Below are 17,375 nucleotides of genomic sequence, written 5' to 3'. Positions count from 1 at the left end.
AAATCAAGGTTATGCTGACTGTTTTCTTCGATATTCGTGGTGTGGTGCACTATGAATTCCTTCCGGATGGTCAATAAGGAGATTTATTTGGCCGTTATGCGTCGTTTACGTGAGGCCATTCGCAAAAAGAGGCCAGATTTATGGAAGGAAAACTCATGGATTTTACACCACGATATCGCACTGGCTCACACTGCATTAGTTGTGTCGCAGTTTTTGGCCAAAAACTCCACTAACATCATGAACCAAGCACCGTACTATCCAGATATGGCCCCGTATGACTTTTTCCTCTTCTCCCGACTCAAATTGCCATTGCGAAGACCATAGACGCATTTTGAGAACATAAAGGCCATAAAAGAGAATTCGCTGCGTGAACTAAAGGCTATACTTTCGGCGGCCTATAAAACTTGTATGGAAAATTGGATCAAGCGTTGGCATGCATGTATTGCCGCAGGAGGAGAGTACTTTGAAGGCGATAATAAAGGAAATTATTCAAAATTAAAATTTTTCGTTTTTTTTTTTTTAAATTCTCGTTCTTCTTTGATTATAATGTAATCAATTTCGATTAATTTGTGTTAAAATAATTTTATATCTATTAAAGCTAAATTTAGCTTTAACTGCTTTTGATCTTTGTTACTATAATACTTTTTGCTCTTAACCACAGTAGTGCCATATCTTTTGATATAGATCTATATTTAACTTTGTAGTAATTAATTCCAATTCTATCATAGTTCTTCACATTCTATTATAAATTCTGCGCCATATTCCTCACATATTTCTTCTTCTTTTAATTCAATTTCTTCGACCACACTATCGTAATTTACTTCTATTGATATATTTTCAGTATCATCACTTAACATTTCCAGTTGATGCATTTTTTGTCCTCGTTTGCGATGTAACCTAGGTGGAACATAATTATGCGCTTTAATCTTATGTATACGAAGACCAGCATGTCGGCTGTAGGTATTTCCGCATATATCGCACACTAAACGTTTTTTATTTGTTTTTTCGTCTATAATGAACGAATGTTTATTATACTTCATTTTAGTCTTCATTTCCAATTCTTCTAAGGTGCCTTCAAGAACTATGTGAAATCGTTTCCTATGACCCTGTAAACTACTGAAATCATTAAACTTACAACCACATATTTTACACACAATTTTTTCATAATGTACACCGTTACGGTGTTCCATCAAATGTTTTCTTCGTAAAAACACTTTACCACATTGCTCGCAAACATGGTTCCGTTCGTTGGAGTGTACTTTTATATGTTCAGTAAGATGTGATTTACGGAAAAATGTTTTTGCGCAATTATTACACTTGTATTTAGGAGGTTCATGTAACACTTTATGCATTTTATACCGCGTTAGCGTAGGAAACTGTTTTCCGCAAATTTCACAAACTTCATGTTGACTGTCGGATTCCACATATATCGATTTACTTACACAGTTATGCGCATTCAACTTTTCCACATTCAAGAAACGCCAACTGCAGTCAGAACATCTGTATGGGAAATCGCTTAATTTGTGACTTCTAGTTTGATGCAATTGCAATTGATTTTCATCTCTAAAGCAGCGTTCGCAAATATCACATAAGCGCCTAGATACAGCAATTTCATTTTCATCATTTGGTAGAAATTCAGAGCATTTCTCAAAGTATTCTTGATATTTTTTATGAATAGTGTTTTTATTAGCTGTGCAACATGTCCTACGATACCATTTTCTTATGCGACATAAACTTTTATGCATTGATTGTGTCGACATTGTTAACTGCCATTTTTTGTTTAGCGCTGCAGTCAATGCGTCAACTGCTAGGTCGTATGCTGTTTTTGAATTATGACGTGCTAACCATAATGCAGGAAAACTTTTGAGCATATCTAAAAAATCCAGCACAATGTGTTTGTCCGTTGTTGTAAAGAGTATCTAAAATCTAAAAACTTTAAATTTGCAAATTCAATATTTTAAAAACATATCCTACTTGGTTCGTGGGTTTCAAGATTGACAATTCTTCTTCTCGTTCAATACCTTCATTGGAGGATTCTTCGGAAAAATTCTGATTAAGCAAATAAAAAAAAATAAAAAGTTTTTTAAAATAAAACACATTTATATATGGTACGTACTTCTAAATACTGCTCACACTCATTTTCTTCAAATGTATAATTAAGATTTATCTCATGATTTATAATTGCTTCTATACCAAGTTCATGTCTTTCATCTGCTACGTACACATCGCTATGACTAGTTTCTAATTTTTCTTCAACAATAATTTCTGTAATAGAATTGGTGCGGTTACGATGTTGATCTCTAACGTGGTTTGCAAATTTTTCCCAATTCTCTAAAGAAAACACATTAGAACATTTATAACAATATATTGAGTAAACTTCATTGTTTTTAGTAGCTTTAATCATTCCACACAGGTAACTGTCATCATCTTTGTCTAGTAACTTCTCAATATTGTCGTATAAAATTTTATTGTCAAATTGCTCTTCATTTATACTGCAAGATATTTTATTATTTTACTGCCGTAAGAATTAAATTTACACTTACAAATCAATTAAATCCTCCGTTTCTTTGTGGTGCAACTTCTTAGTGTCCAATGTTGTTGTACAATCACTTGTTAGTCTTTTTGGTGCTATGCCTGGTTTCCCGATTGAAACTCGATCCAAGTTGAGGGTTGGAACTACAGCTGGTTTAAGGCGTTTTCGACCCGCATTTTGCTTAAAATCATCTTTACGAAAATGCTTTTCACATATGCGCGAGGTATCTTTTAATAACATCCCACAGGCAATGTTCCAAAGTTCTCGCTTATGTCGCTTTTTTGGTACATGGTACATTTTAATATTTTCCGCAGCCCAAGTTGTGTTACAAATACTGTTAATACAAAATAGAATTTAATGAAAAATAAAAAATTTATTAAAAAAATATGTTTTTTTTTATTTACCTACAACTAACGCGCATATTCAATATTCATTTAAAACAAAATTTATTAACAAAATTTTCTTCTTCTTCTAATAATAATTAGAATAAACATTCACAATAGTTATTATTAACAGTAGCAATTATTTTGTACAAATGTTGATTATATAAATATATATATATATATATAATGTATAAGACTTGTATTACTAATAATATTTCATAAATAGTTACAACTAAATTGTATAATTGTTTTTTAGATATACATATAATTTTTATAAATTAATTTTATAATTAATTTTATAATTATTTATACTAATTAATATAATTTTTAAGCACTGTTTTGGAATACTTACGCATACTTTAGATTAAATAATATCACATGTATAAATCTTATATTATATATATTTCTCATCCCCACCAATGACATGCTAAGAGACCTCAGAATAGACCCGGTAAAAAATATATAAGGGACAAAGGCTGCCCTACATAGCATTATCTAATCTTAGAGCAGCCAATAGCCGTACAGGGAAGTATACAGATCTTAGATCAGTCATCGAATAATCAGCAAAGCTTGTGAGGAATATACAAATTATTCAAAGAGAAGGGTGGGACTCCGTAGAAATCCCCCCGCTAAGAAAGAGTAAAACTGCCCAGTTCCACTAAATTCTCAAAAAAAATTTTTTCGAATTAGTTGCGTGATGAAATCCTATATTAGTTGATAATAATCATAATTACTCAACTTTTTAAATTCTTATATAATAAATTATCTTCAATTCTCGAATACTCTAATATTCGAATACCCTAAGGATTTATCTACATTCGGAAACATTAGAACAGAATAAACGACGTTAACAAAGTCGATTACATTCAAGATATGTAAAATTATTATTTATGTTTTTTAAAAAAATTTATATTTATTGTGTTGAAATTTAATGTACAAGTTTTGATATAAAAAACAAAAAGAAAATAAATAAATAATAAATAAATAAATAAAAATATAAATAAACACTTCTGCGTTAAGCTTAAGTATTGTCGCTGTAGTAACAAAAATTAATACAATACAATCGAATACAATTTTTTTTATTTTTGATTATTATAAAAAACTAATTTATACTTTTTTTGCATTTTCAGTTATCCACTCACGCAACTTAAACACGTTAACATAAACTCCTGGATAATTTGGATCGGCACAGCCTAAACCAAAAGATACAACTCCAACTAATGAACCGTCAGCAACTAAAGGACCTCCAGAATCTCCTGGGCATGCATCTTTATCATCGGCTGCGGCACAAATCGTGTTTGAATCAATTATAAAATCTTCATATGCAGCCGAACATGTTTTACGGTCTACAATATTTAAATTAACATACTGTAACTGTGATGGAAGCGAAGAATTTCCTTCTTTAAGAATTCCCCAACCAGTAACAACTGCTGAAGTACCATCACCTGGTTCATTAGTAGTTAATGGTATGGGTTTAATATTACTACCCAATGGTAATGGAGATTTTAAACGTATGACGGCAATATCATTATTCACAACGTCTGGATCATAATCTTTATGACTCCTAAAAGCAGCTACTTTAACGACCACACCACCTTTATCCCAGTAAGATGAACCAGCTCTTATTTGTAATTTGGAAACATCATCATTTTTAAAACAGTGAGCGGCAGTAACAATTATTTTATCATTAAATATAGAACCGCCACACGTATGTTTCCCCGAGTGTTGTAATGATATTTGCCATGGATAATCTGAAATGTTTCCAGGTAATCCACCAGCAATGCGTACTTCTACTTTAGGATACCGTAAACTCAGTACACAGGAACATATTGATAATAAAATTACTAACTTGATCATTGTCGATGTTTGTAAATAAATTCTTTCTGTAGTTTCTTCACTATTTATATTAAATATTGTAACATATGCAAGAATTAATAGACTAATATACTTTTTATATAAGAATATAGTTAATGTATGTATTTACTGGGTTTATCAGTTAATTACTTTACTGTCGAATATAATTTTTAAAAAATTGTAAGCTTTTTCGTGGCGAGTAATATATTATAATATCTGTTTATTTTAGGTGTGAAAAGAAAAATATATATAAATAAATACTTAGCTTGATAAGCTTAATGTTTATAAATAATGGGTGTTCATAACAATTACTAATGGCGTTTTGTTTGATTTTACAACTAATGCAAAGACAATAATTTAAATTTCATTAAGTTATTGTTGTATTTGTTAGATCTTCTTAAGTAAATAACACCCAAGAAACGCAAATTTTTAAAATTCGTATATATTTTGACAAAATTTGATGTTTACAGAGACATACTGCATTGGAGAAATATGTGTGTAATTCGGAGAGATTACTAGTATTGGCAGATAAAGAATTTTAAAATTAGAATAGATATCTTTTATTTGAAGAGCTAAAACATAAAAAAATACCTCTTTTTTTAGTTTGTCATGATTAAAAAAATATGTTTTCTTTTCTTGTTAGAAGAGTTCGAATAACAAAAAAAAGACAAGATCAAAAATTTAATTAATTTATTGAAATTTGACTGACCATACAACGCTGTTTCAAGTATTGCCAAATATTCATCATAAGTGGTCAATATTCAAATTTCTTTTTAATTACTTTATAATCCATATATAATTTATTTGGACTGCAAGTGCCAGCCTTAGAACTCATGCCTGTCAAATTACATACGAAGACTAATAAGAGGTGTTACTTTCGGCAAGAAAAAATTAACATTTAAATATATTTTCTATATCTTCCCTTCATCTTTTCTTTTGTCAATACCTCAATTTACTTGTTCCATTATATATATATATATTAAGAAATATTAAGTATATCAAGAAAGTTGCATATATCCATATTCCTTTTGAAAATTTGATTAAAAAAAGTGCGAATCGCTTTGATCTGCTTGTAACTGCAAAAGTCAATTTAATTATGGGTTCAGTTAAAGAAAGCTAGTAAATAAGACACCACGATATCCCTCAGAAATTGAAGAGCTACCATAAAGCAAAAATAATAAATAGAAATAGTGTACCTAATTTTATTCAAGGCAGTTTATTGATATTAAGTGTCAATGCATAAATTATCGTTGCTTTTAATATTTAAAATTATTTTAACAATCAATATATATAAATATGTGACAAGTATTGTTACAATACTTGTTTTCTTCAAGTAAATAAGCAAATATTTTTTTCCATTCATGAATTTTTGCAAAAAAGTGATTTGCTTAAAGCAGTAAAAATTAGCAACAATTTGCTTTGCCTAGTGAAGACGTCATATAAACAATTATTACAAATGTATGTTGTGATCTTACTTTCTTTAACAGAATTGTATTAATTTCTGTTAAAATCATAATAACAAAATATATGGTATGTAGAAAATGTGGATTGTGTTCATTGGACACCTAATGTTGGTATGCTTCAACGAAAGCTCTAAAGTGTATAAGAGCGAACTGCGACATCTTATAGAATTTATTATTTTTGTTTTTGTGTACTATTAACTTTTTAGTCTCTTAAACATGTTATGCTGCAATGGAACAAGATTTATTTCTGATTCCTTTTTGTACAAATAAAATTGAATATTGTATCACCAAAAAAAACAGTTGATTTATTTCTTAAATGTTCTTTTATTTTCTTTTTAACTGCAAACAATATTAGATAATATTAGCATTACTAATGACCCAAGTACGTAGCTCAGCAACATTGGAATAAACACCTGGATAACTTGCATATGCACAGCCATAACCCCAAGAAACAACTCCAACAAGTGCACCACCAGATACTAATGGACCACCAGAATCTCCTTGGCAAGCATCTTTACCACTGGCTGCAGCGCAAATCATAGTTGCTTTTACAGATGAACCATAACCATAAGACGAAGATGCGCATTGTGTGCGACTTACAATATTTACATTAACATATTGCAAGGTTGCTGGAATGCTTGAAGATCCGTAAGATAGTGTACCCCAACCAGAAACAACAGCAGAGGCGCCATTTACTGGATCGTAGGTGGCCAAGGATATTGCCTTAATATTAGTACCCAATGGTAGTGAAGAGCTTAAACGTATTACGGCAATATCATTAATCATAGTGCTTGGATTATAACCTTCATGATTCTTAAAAGCAGCTACTTTAACGACAACACCACCACTATTCCAGTATGTAGAACCAGCTCTAATTTGTAATGAGGAGGCAGCAACATTTTGCAAGCAGTGAGCAGCAGTGACAATTATCTTAGCATTATATATAGAGCCACCGCATGAATGTGATCCTGAGCGTTGCAATGAGATTTGCCATGGATAAGAACTTATTGATCCTGCTTGACCACCAACAATACGTCCATCGAGTTGTGGCAATAAGCCATCAGGCAAATCTCCTCCCAGTGCACAGGCAAAGAGTGATAATAAAATTACTAACTTTATCATGGTAAATTTTACAATTAAATTCTTTCTGCAATTGCAGCAGTATTTATATCAATATATTGCACTACATGCTATGTAAATAAGGGATCTAAGGGGTTTGATAATATTACTTCATACCTTGAAATAGTTTCTGTAAGTTCATTTGTTATCAATAATAATATCTATTAAATATTATAATAACTTTCAAATCTTTTTTAATTATCTGTGAAGTTGGTTGTGCATTGCACCATATTTCAATATACAGCGATATAATTGGCACTTATATGTATATAAACATACGTATATATACCTATAAATACTGTCTAGAGACAATAAATTATGGACTTAGTGTAATGAAATCAAAAAAAGGTATTTAAATTATTAACAAGTATGGATTTTCTTACAAGTGTTATATATGATGTATAATAATTTCTTGGAAAATAGTGGTATATAAAAGTATATACTATTTATAATATATATGTACTTTAACTATACATACCTATATATGTTATATATATTAAGTATACATAAGTTAAGCATAAGTTAAGCAGATTGAATATAAACTATATCAAGATTTAAATATGTTGTGCCTTACTGGCTATGAATCATTTGTGCTAAAGAATGTATGCGCAGTGAAACAATTAAACAGATCTACAAGATATTAAGGTCTAGAGATGTAGTTGCAATTTGAGCTTGCGCCAAAAATAGACTGATAAATTTGTGTCTAGTATATAACTATTCGTTAATATAGTCTAAACTAAGTCGAGTCAGTATAGCGATTCTGGGTTTTCGTATTTTTTCGTGAAGTGTGAAAATCTTGTAGAGAACCAGAATTTTATGAGGGTGTGTACTCCAAGAATATATAACATCACTGTGCAGTGTAAACGATGTCAAAAATTATTCTCACATTGATTGACCTTCTATTTTTAGATATGTATTCAATGTATTACTTTTTTATCAAACTAGCCTTTACAATAGAACTAATATACCTTTTTCTTCTGTTAGTTGTTAATATTTTGATAGACATATATTGAATAACGTAGCCAGGACCCATGTTACTTTCAATTTAGTGCACTTAAAAGCAATAATAGTAAGAAAGAAAACTTGTTGCTAATAAGCGTCTAAATACTAATAGTTATTTTCGTATAAATGTTTCTTTATCTGACAACTAACAACAGTAAAAATATATGTCAAACCTACAAATATGCATTAAGATTTCTCTATATATAAATGATTTCTACATCCAGTGCACATCATTTTTTTTTTTTTCAATATTCATAAATCTACTCTATATTTTCCACTGATAATAAAAATTTCATATCTGTCTTTTTTAATATTCCGCACAACCCAAGTAACTTCTTACAGTCATATAAAACTCTTTGTTATAACAAGTATTGGTAAGCCTATATTTATTTCTTTATTTTTATCTAAATAGTTTCGACATTTTCAAGAACCCAAGAACGTAGCACAGCAACATCCGCATAGACACCTGGGAAATTCGCATAGGCACATGCATAACCCCAGGACACTACGCCAACTAGCTCACCATTTGAAACTAATGGGCCACCAGAATCACCTTGGCAAGCATCCTTACCAGCATCAGCAGCGCATATCATGGAAGATCTAATTTGCGGACCATAACGATAAGTACTAGATGCACATTTCGATCTGCTAATAATGTTAAGATCGATAAAAAGCAACTGATTTGGAACAGCAGCAGCGCCAAAAGTAGTAACGCCCCAACCAGAAACAGCAGCAGGTGCTCCGTCATCAGGAGAAGTTGTCGCCAATGGAATGTTTTTTATTGTTGACTTATAAATCAAGGGCGTACTTAAACGTATTATAGAAATATCATTAGATTTCGTTATTGAGTTATAACCTTCGTGATTTATGAAAGCAGCGACACCAGACAACATACCACCATTATTCCAATAAGAGGAACCAGCTCTGACTTTCAATATGGTTGGTGAAACGTTTTGTAGACAATGAGCTGCAGTTACAATAATATGTTCACTATATATAGAACCACCGCAGGAGTGTGCACCATTACGCTGTAAAGATATCTGCCAAGGGAAATTATTTATTGTTGTTTTAGTTCCATTGATAATGCGACCATCCTGCTGTGGTAACATACCATCTGGTATAGCAGCACCAAGTGCGCAACTCAAAACTGACAATGTAATAAATAATTTTAACATTTTAATGGCAAAACTAAAGAAAATACTAATTTGCACAAAATCTTTCTCAAGTATTTATAGAAGAATTTGTTATATTCAGAAAAACGCTTAAGTTCCACAAAAGTTTTTCTTAGATTAGATTTAAAAGTTTTCAATCAATCGGACTTCCGTTTAATTAATATAAATTAACTATTTAAGATTTAATCACTTTTTGCGATTAAATATGTATATGAAATAGACAAAAGTTAATTTCAAATAAGTTTAAGATAAGCACTAAACTTTTCTTATCATCTTTATGTACTTTAAAAAAGAAATTTAATTTAATGATAAACAATATTAAACTTTGTCTTAAACATTTATTTTATTTTATTATTTTGTACGTTAAATCGATTGATTTAACGCAAGGCTATATCAAAAACGAGGGAATTGTTTTTTAATACCATGACTATTGAAGATACAGCACTACAGCCGTTCAAAGCAGACAACCTCGTGAATTTTTAAGAAAATGGAAAAAAGTGAATTTCGTATGCTGATTAAGCATTCGTGGCTAAAATCCACAAATTGGGATACGAACTGCTACCCCATCCAGCATATTCTCCAGACTTAGCCCCCTGCGACTATTTTCTGTTTCCAAACCTAGAGAACAGCCATTTCGGTAAGAGATTTGAGTCGAATGAAGAAGTCATTACCGAAACAAACGCGTATTTTGAGAGCTTTGAACAAACCTATTATTTTTGGAGGGAATTAGAAAATTAGAAAAACGCTGGACTAAATGTATCGAGCTAAAAGATGATTATGTAGAAAAATAAAATGTTTATTTGCCGAAAAAAATTTGTTTTATTCAAAAACTCACTGACTTATCAAACCGCCATGGTATCATTCATTTGCAAATAAAAATTCATGTTTTTGAATGAGTTTTCTACTTTATTTGTGAAAGGCGGATGTACAATTTCATCCACCGAACCCTCATCATCACTTTCCGTTGCGCTTATAATCGGATCCACTAATTCAGAGCTATAATGCTCAATAATATTGTCGAACTGTAGAAAAACTTGATGTACAAATTTTATTGTCAAGCTCAATATAATCGTTAAGAATAGCATTTGAAGTTATTTTATTTTTTTAAACCACGCGTTATAAATCTGTCTTCACGGTCTTTATCAATGTTATTCAAGAAAACTAAAGGAATGTAGTCTAGTTCGTCTCATGTTGAAAATTGGCCAGCGACTGATATTTGCACAAAGGAGTATGATAAAAAAGAAAAAATTAAATATTTGGTTTGGAAAAAGGGACTTCCCTTAACACCAAAATGAATTTATACTTAAAACAAAAATCCGACTTATTGACAATATTTTTAGTTTGAGTTATAGAAAATTTGAGTTATAGAAGTTGGAGTTACAGAATATATATAGTATATGTATATTCTCAATATATCAAATATGCTTCCTCCTTTTAGGACTTTTTGAACTATACCGAACTATAATGGTTTAAAGCTAGAACCGTAATTACATTCCACATTTTTTGATAGTCTTCAATTAGTTCAATTAGGGTCTCGATTGTTAAATAGCATGCTTAAATAATCGTTAAAATGTCAAAATTTAACTTTTTTAATCCGCCGCGTATAGCATCTTTGATGTTATTAAGCAATATTATCAGCAGTTCTGACAAAGTCTTAATAGTTGTAGAAAGTTTAATTAGTATTGTATAAATTTATAAAAAAAATAATAGTTTTAGAAGCAAATACAGAATATCGGAAAACTGCAGATTTCTGTATAGAACCACTGTAAAATATTTAACAAAGTCTCATGTTAACAGCAATAATATTACGATTTTGAAATAATAAACTTTAAAATGTAAAGTGTAGAGGAAGTAGATTGACATCTATTTCCTGTATCTCATTTTGTAAATTTCTTTATCATATACTTCGCACATTTGTCTGCTTTGCTGCCATTCGTACACCCAATTCCATACAATGTACGAACCGATAAGAAATAATCTTAACGCTTTTTGTTCAAATTTATAGCTTAGGAAAAAATTATTCTGCACAGAACTCGTACATAAAACCACTATTCTAAATGTTCACTTATAGTACGTTTCCACTGGCTTCGTTAGACCAATTAACTTACTTGAGCTTGCTTGAGAATATCAAGTAAGTTAACTGGTCTAATGAAGCCAGTGGAAACATACTATTAGGTCGGAAGTTTTAATCAGTGATGTTTTCTGTTTACTAAACTAACCAATATTCATATTCTTCATATCTTAATGGCAAAGAAGAAGCATTACTAGTTTAAAACTACAATATATTTTAACATGTTAATAAGCCAATCGTAATTCCAAATGTATTTTGGGAATCATACCAAATTAGATAGTGAAAAAATGTTTTGTTCAGAAATTATTATTAACTTGTACCCATATTAAAAAGTAATCAGTAAAACTGGATTAGTACATACAAGATTCACTCTTATCCAATAAATTAAATGTGATCATTTGCTGGCAATTTAAGGACATTAAATTACATTTTTATAAATGAAGTACATATGCACCTAAAACTATGCAACGATATCATATAAAACTTTTGTGGGATTTGGAAATAAAAATTAAATATTAAATGGTGAAATTTTTAAAAAAGTTATTCCGTATTTTTTTTGTTTATATTAATAGTCTACTCTACTAATTAGATAGTTAAGAACTGTCTGACACGGGGGGACTAACAAAAGTTCGCTTAATTGGCTACAAAAATAAGTTGAAAAACTAGTTTTAATTTTTTAACAATAATTTTATTTTTATTTTTTTAAAATAAGTTTAATTCTATATATATTTTCGGGAAATATAATTTCAGAAAATCGGATTTTTTAGGTATGTAACTTCAAGATTAATTGCACTAATTACCCACTCATTTTTGCCGAAAACACTTCCTTTAATTCGTCTTACTTCAGGGAACAGACACAAATCACACTAGGTGCGGAATGTATAGTGCTGGACTAGTTTTTTCAATCTTTAAGAATGGAAAGAAAGTTTCTTTCTAATCATTTTTTCTACGTTTTGCTAGAAAGCATTTCTTGAGTGTGTTAAACCGGTAAGTGTTTAGTTCACATACTCTTACACACCTATGGTTTCTTTTGTTACCATATTTGAAGTTGTATGTTCGAGTATAGATACTAATCCTTATTTGTTGCCTGAAGTTGTTTTGGATTTTAAAATTTCTTTTATGTAAGTGCAATATTTTGCATTTGGTGCACATTTGTTCAATTCTGAGAACAACTACACGAAATATGTATGCTCTATAAAACTATTCTTAACCGAATGTACTAATAAAAATGAATGATTAGTGAGAATATAATATATTCAAGAAGGAGTCTAGGAACAAATCCCATATATATGTGATTTCAAGTTAATTGGCTAAAAGAAGCTACTGATCCTGTCTATTTATCTTCTGCTTTTACTGTCATTTAAATTTGTATGTGATTTCTATGAAGATATTTTCTATATAAACCAATAATTCAGATTCAAGGATATTCCAATTTATGTCAAATAAACTTTATTTGGAATATTTATACCAAAATTAATTATTGATGCAAAAAATGTCTTTGATATAAAACATATACATATATATGTTATATGTATAACTACGATACAAATATGTAGTTCTGACAAAACATATGTCAATTAATTCTCAATAAGTATATTTTAAGCATACTTCAGTTAAATATGTCAACTTATTTAAGTACAAATATTTATATTGTATCTTCTGCTCAAAAAGTACTCGGATTTTGTAAATAAAACACACAAATTTAAATTTTATTCCAAATTTATTTTATCTCCTTCAAAATATGCTACTTCTGAAGCGATACACATATGCCAACGCTTAATCCAATCTTCCATACACTTTTCGTAGGCCCGTGAAGGTAATACTTTTAGTTCCTTCAGCGAATTATCTTTTGCCGATTCAATCGACTCAAAACGCTTACCACGAAGGGGCAATTTGAGTTTCGGGAACAGGAAAAAGTTGCACAGATTCAGAAACAAATCGCGTACAACAAGAATTTTCCATAGTAAAAATCGCTAAATACACTTGAGGTAGTCTCACATTAACAGCTGCTGTAAACTAAATAATTGACAGATGGCGGTTAAATTTGTACCATATGTCAAGAAAGGGTCTATCAACAAAACAAAAAAAAATTTTTTTGAAAAAGGTCTATTATTTAAGGAGTAGTTAATAAACAACAAACAATATTCATACAAATATATTCCATACAAAAGAAGGTATGGAATATTTATATATTCGATATGAAAAACTGACAATTTCAAACGGACAATTTGTTTTGATCATATTCAAAAATATTTTTAGATAAGATTCGATCAGGCACTTACGTGCAATAACTCTTACTTTTCTATTAAATGCGATTAAAATTTCTTCATTATCAATTTTGCATAAAAATATTTTGCAATCAGACAATTTGACTAAATTATTTTATTTTCAAGATATTAGAAACAAAAAACACATTCATAAAATCTTCCACAAATAGAACAGTAAGATAGTAAATTGTGATATAGTACTATAATTATTAGCAGCTTTTCAAAATGTAGACTGGACTTCCTTCCAACCAATGGTAATAAATTACACTGATTAAATCATCTTTTAAATTAATGTGCTGAAATTGTCCGAGCATATATATTTTTTAACATACACCAATATTATATATTCTACATGATATTGTGTACCTGTGGTGCTTATACTCTTCAAATGTAATGGCAGCAATAGCAACAACAAGAGCAGTGAATGTAACTTTAGCAGGAATAATAATAACAGCAGTAACAGCAACAATCTCGACTTTGTGTTTGCGTATATCGATAACATCACCATGAAGATGCCATCACCATCATACATGATATGATTCGGGACATTGTACCATGACGCACCTGATCAACATTGCTAATAGGCCATGATTTGATACCGACACAGTACGGGAGGCGAGCCTTTGTGGTTCGGTTCATCATCAAAGCAAAAACGCTACTACTCGCCAAGATCCAGTTAAGCCTTACGTGTGACAATTATCGATCCTTTTATTCCATCGTCAATCACACTCCACCTAGAGAAAGGAGACAAATTTCGTGATCAGAAATTGTGTATCTGATAAGATTTAAATATATATCAACCATTAAATATGTTGTAACTGACAGTTGTAAGTGTTTGGGTCTTTACCGTTTTGCTGAAAGAAAAACTAATTATATTCTTGGTAAAAAAGTTAGATTTATGTAAGGTGCCATTTTATACACATCATATTCTGCAGACGATAGATAAATCCTGGCAAATACAACTAAACTCTGCTACACTTTGAGTCTTGATTAAATATCAAATTGGTTGAAACATTGACACATAAAAAAGGCAATGAATGTAAATCTACCAACTCAAATTCACCATAAGAAGAGACACCTATTCTAAAACTAAACAATATATGGAACACAGCAAAATACCTACCCATGCTCTTGGATAGATATCTTACAGGGAAAACATATAGAAAACACTCAAGGGATTTTAAAAGAAAACCCCTTGGAATTAAATTCCGTGGCATGTTTTGGTTACTGAACGTAATGCTTTCCGCATCCTTAGAAAATAAGCTACTTTTATTTATAAATCTGTTAAAACTAGTTTGGACCTACGGCAACCACTTCGTAGTAAAATTCCACGAAATAAGTTAAACGCTCCATGGTATGTAGCAAACGTTTCTGTTCCCGAAACTCAAACTGCCCCTTCGTGGTAAGTGTTTTGAGTGGATTGAATCGGTAAAAGGGAATTCTTAGTATGGAACTAAAAGCCATACCTGTGTCATAAAAGTCATTATGCTCTGTGATCGAAAAATCAATCAAAAAGACATTTTATGTGTTCTATGATATCTAAAAAATAAGAAATATCCTTTAAATAGTCCTTGATTTCACTGTGCAATATTCATCGTTCATGTGTATACTTCTTACTATAGTCCGAAATTAAAAACAAGCATGTGTTCTCCACCCATGTCCAATGCATAAGCATAATTGCAAAACCATTATGTCCCTTGATTTATTAATATTCATTCTTCTTTATCTTAAAGTTATTTATTATAATCGTCATTAGTTTTCTATAAAATAAAAGTAAAGTAATAGCGCTTACTCTATTCAAAATAATCTACATTTTCATTTTGTTCAATGACACCCAGATTTTTTTATATGAATATATATTAACTAACCCTTTGTATTCTAAGAATGAATGTTAATATTTTACTTTCACAATAACTTAAAACTAATTAATTAAAACAATGTTAAGAGTTCCTTATTCCTTGTTCCTTGTAGTATGTAATTGTAGCATCATAGAAATGTTTAAACATTAGCAATAACCTAACCACGTTAAGCTGCAACGCCAGCGTGAACACCTGGATTATTTGCATATCCATATCCATAGCCCCAAGATATTACACCTACTAAAACATTATAATATACTAATGGATTGCCAGAATCACCTTAGCAAGAATCTTTACCAGTAGCTGCAGCACAGATCATGCGGGGTTGGATTTTTTTAACATTAACCAAAAATTTACAACAAAGGATTAATGGTTCTATCTGATAGCAGAAGATTGCCAAAAAAATAGGTTCTATTTGGATAATTAATCGTTTTTAATCATTATTTTCCATTAAAACTTTTTATATAATACATAAAGAAGTTTTAATGGGCACTTCATTAGTTTCTAAATATCTTATGATGCATTGCGAAATTTATTTCGGATCTATATGTGAACATATAAATTGTATTGTATTACCAAAAAAAATTTAGTTGATTAATTTCTAAAATGTTCTTTTATTTTTTTAACTTTAAAAAATATTAAACAGTTTTAGCAGTATTAACGACCCATGTACGGAGGACAGCAACATCAGCATAAACACCTGGATAATTTGTGTATGCACATCCATAGCCCCAAGAAACCACACCAACCAAATTACCACCAGATACCAATGGACCACCAGAATCTCCTTGGCAAGCATCTTTACCAACAGTATAAGCACAGATCATAGTAGATTTTATAGATGAACCATAACCATAAGTCGAAGAAGCACAGGCAGATTGACTAACAATGTTCACATTAACGTATTGCAAGGTTGTTGGAATGCTTGAAGATCCGGACGAAAGTGTACCCCAACCGGAGACAACAGCAGAGGCGCCATTTGCTGGAGCGGTAGTGGCCAATCCAATTGTCTTAATAGTACTGCTCAATGATAATGAAGAGCTCAGACGAATTACGGCAATATCATTAACCATAGTGTTTGCATTATAACCTTCGTGATTCTTAAAAGCAGCTACTTTACTGACAACACCACCACTATTCCAGTATGTGGAACCAGCTCTAACTTGCAATACGGAGGCAGAAACACTTTGCAAACAGTGAGCAGCAGTGACAATAATGTTACTGCTATAAATTGAACCACCGCATGAGTGAGATCCACTACGTTGTAATGAGATTTGCCATGGAAAAGAACTGATGGTAGTCGCGCTACCACCAACAATACGTCCATCTAACTGTGGCAGCAAGCCCTCTGGAACGGCAGCTCCTAGAGCGCAAGCAATTACTGACAAAAGAATCACAAACTTCAACATGTTGCTTTAGCAATGCAAAACACACTGATAATTTTGTCTAGAACTGTAAGACTTTTTATACTAAATTTTGTTTTTAAGATAATATTTTTGGGTCTTATAATAAATAATATACGTACATAAATACTTTTTTATGGAAATTACGTGTGCCTCTAAAAAGATAAGTCTTTACACCAAGTTCGATAGTTGCGTGCTTCAAGTGGCTGTTGTTGTGATTTTAAGTCTAAATCTTAACATTCTTATCAC

The 17,375-nt window shown here is 30.8% G+C and overlaps 5 protein-coding genes across 5 annotated transcripts; all 5 read right to left on the bottom strand.

Annotated features, from left to right (window-relative positions):
- Positions 1-475: 475 nt before the first annotated feature.
- On the bottom strand, positions 476-2,978 carry LOC119684765 (zinc finger protein 432-like). The gene is made up of 5 exons (XM_038098879.1): positions 2,938-2,978; positions 2,544-2,867; positions 2,117-2,492; positions 1,975-2,049; positions 476-1,919 (listed from the first exon to the last, which is right to left on the bottom strand). The coding sequence occupies exons 1-5, from the start codon at positions 2,952-2,954 to the stop codon at positions 723-725; spliced, it is 1,989 nt and encodes a 662-aa protein (XP_037954807.1). The 5' UTR covers positions 2,955-2,978; the 3' UTR covers positions 476-722.
- Positions 2,979-4,023: 1,045 nt separating this feature from the next.
- LOC119674339 (trypsin beta-like) lies at positions 4,024-4,773 on the bottom strand. The gene has a single exon (XM_038085474.1). It carries the CDS (start codon positions 4,771-4,773, stop codon positions 4,024-4,026), a length of 750 nt encoding a protein of 249 aa, XP_037941402.1.
- A 1,764-nt stretch (positions 4,774-6,537) lies between these two features.
- LOC119685415 (trypsin alpha-like) lies at positions 6,538-7,374 on the bottom strand. The gene has a single exon (XM_038099684.1). The coding sequence runs from the start codon at positions 7,353-7,355 to the stop codon at positions 6,585-6,587; it is 771 nt and encodes a 256-aa protein (XP_037955612.1). The 5' UTR covers positions 7,356-7,374; the 3' UTR covers positions 6,538-6,584.
- A 1,341-nt stretch (positions 7,375-8,715) lies between these two features.
- On the bottom strand, positions 8,716-9,535 carry LOC119680956 (trypsin delta-like). Its single transcript, XM_038093993.1, has one exon. It carries the CDS (start codon positions 9,527-9,529, stop codon positions 8,759-8,761), a length of 771 nt encoding a protein of 256 aa, XP_037949921.1. The 5' UTR covers positions 9,530-9,535; the 3' UTR covers positions 8,716-8,758.
- Positions 9,536-16,317: 6,782 nt separating this feature from the next.
- On the bottom strand, positions 16,318-17,170 carry LOC119679845 (trypsin alpha). Its single transcript, XM_038092415.1, has one exon. The coding sequence runs from the start codon at positions 17,130-17,132 to the stop codon at positions 16,362-16,364; it is 771 nt and encodes a 256-aa protein (XP_037948343.1). The 5' UTR covers positions 17,133-17,170; the 3' UTR covers positions 16,318-16,361.
- Between the last annotated feature and the right edge of the window lie 205 nt (positions 17,171-17,375).

This window comes from Teleopsis dalmanni, chromosome 2, assembly GCF_002237135.1.
Source record: "Teleopsis dalmanni isolate 2A chromosome 2, ASM223713v2, whole genome shotgun sequence".
Taxonomy (NCBI): Eukaryota; Metazoa; Arthropoda; class Insecta; order Diptera; family Diopsidae; genus Teleopsis; species Teleopsis dalmanni.
The sequence above is the reverse complement of the archived record's forward strand: the minus strand, read 5'-3'. Positions and strand labels throughout refer to the sequence as shown.

What these genes read in the sequence shown, in the direction of transcription:
- LOC119680956 (XM_038093993.1), bottom strand. Translation starts at nt 9,529, where the DNA reads ATGTTAAAATTATTTATTACATTGTCAGTTTTGAGTTGCGCACTTGGT.
- LOC119685415 (XM_038099684.1), bottom strand. Translation starts at nt 7,355, where the DNA reads ATGATAAAGTTAGTAATTTTATTATCACTCTTTGCCTGTGCACTGGGA.
- LOC119674339 (XM_038085474.1), bottom strand. Translation starts at nt 4,773, where the DNA reads ATGATCAAGTTAGTAATTTTATTATCAATATGTTCCTGTGTACTGAGT.
- LOC119679845 (XM_038092415.1), bottom strand. Translation starts at nt 17,132, where the DNA reads ATGTTGAAGTTTGTGATTCTTTTGTCAGTAATTGCTTGCGCTCTAGGA.
- LOC119684765 (XM_038098879.1), bottom strand. An exon ending in ACGGAGGATTTAATTGATTT is followed by an intron (nt 2,493 to 2,543) that starts GTAAGTGTAAAT and finishes AATATCTTGCAG; the next exon opens with TATAAATGAAGAGCAATTTG. An exon ending in AGTGTGAGCAGTATTTAGAA is followed by an intron (nt 2,050 to 2,116) that starts GTACGTACCATA and finishes TTGCTTAATCAG; the next exon opens with AATTTTTCCGAAGAATCCTC.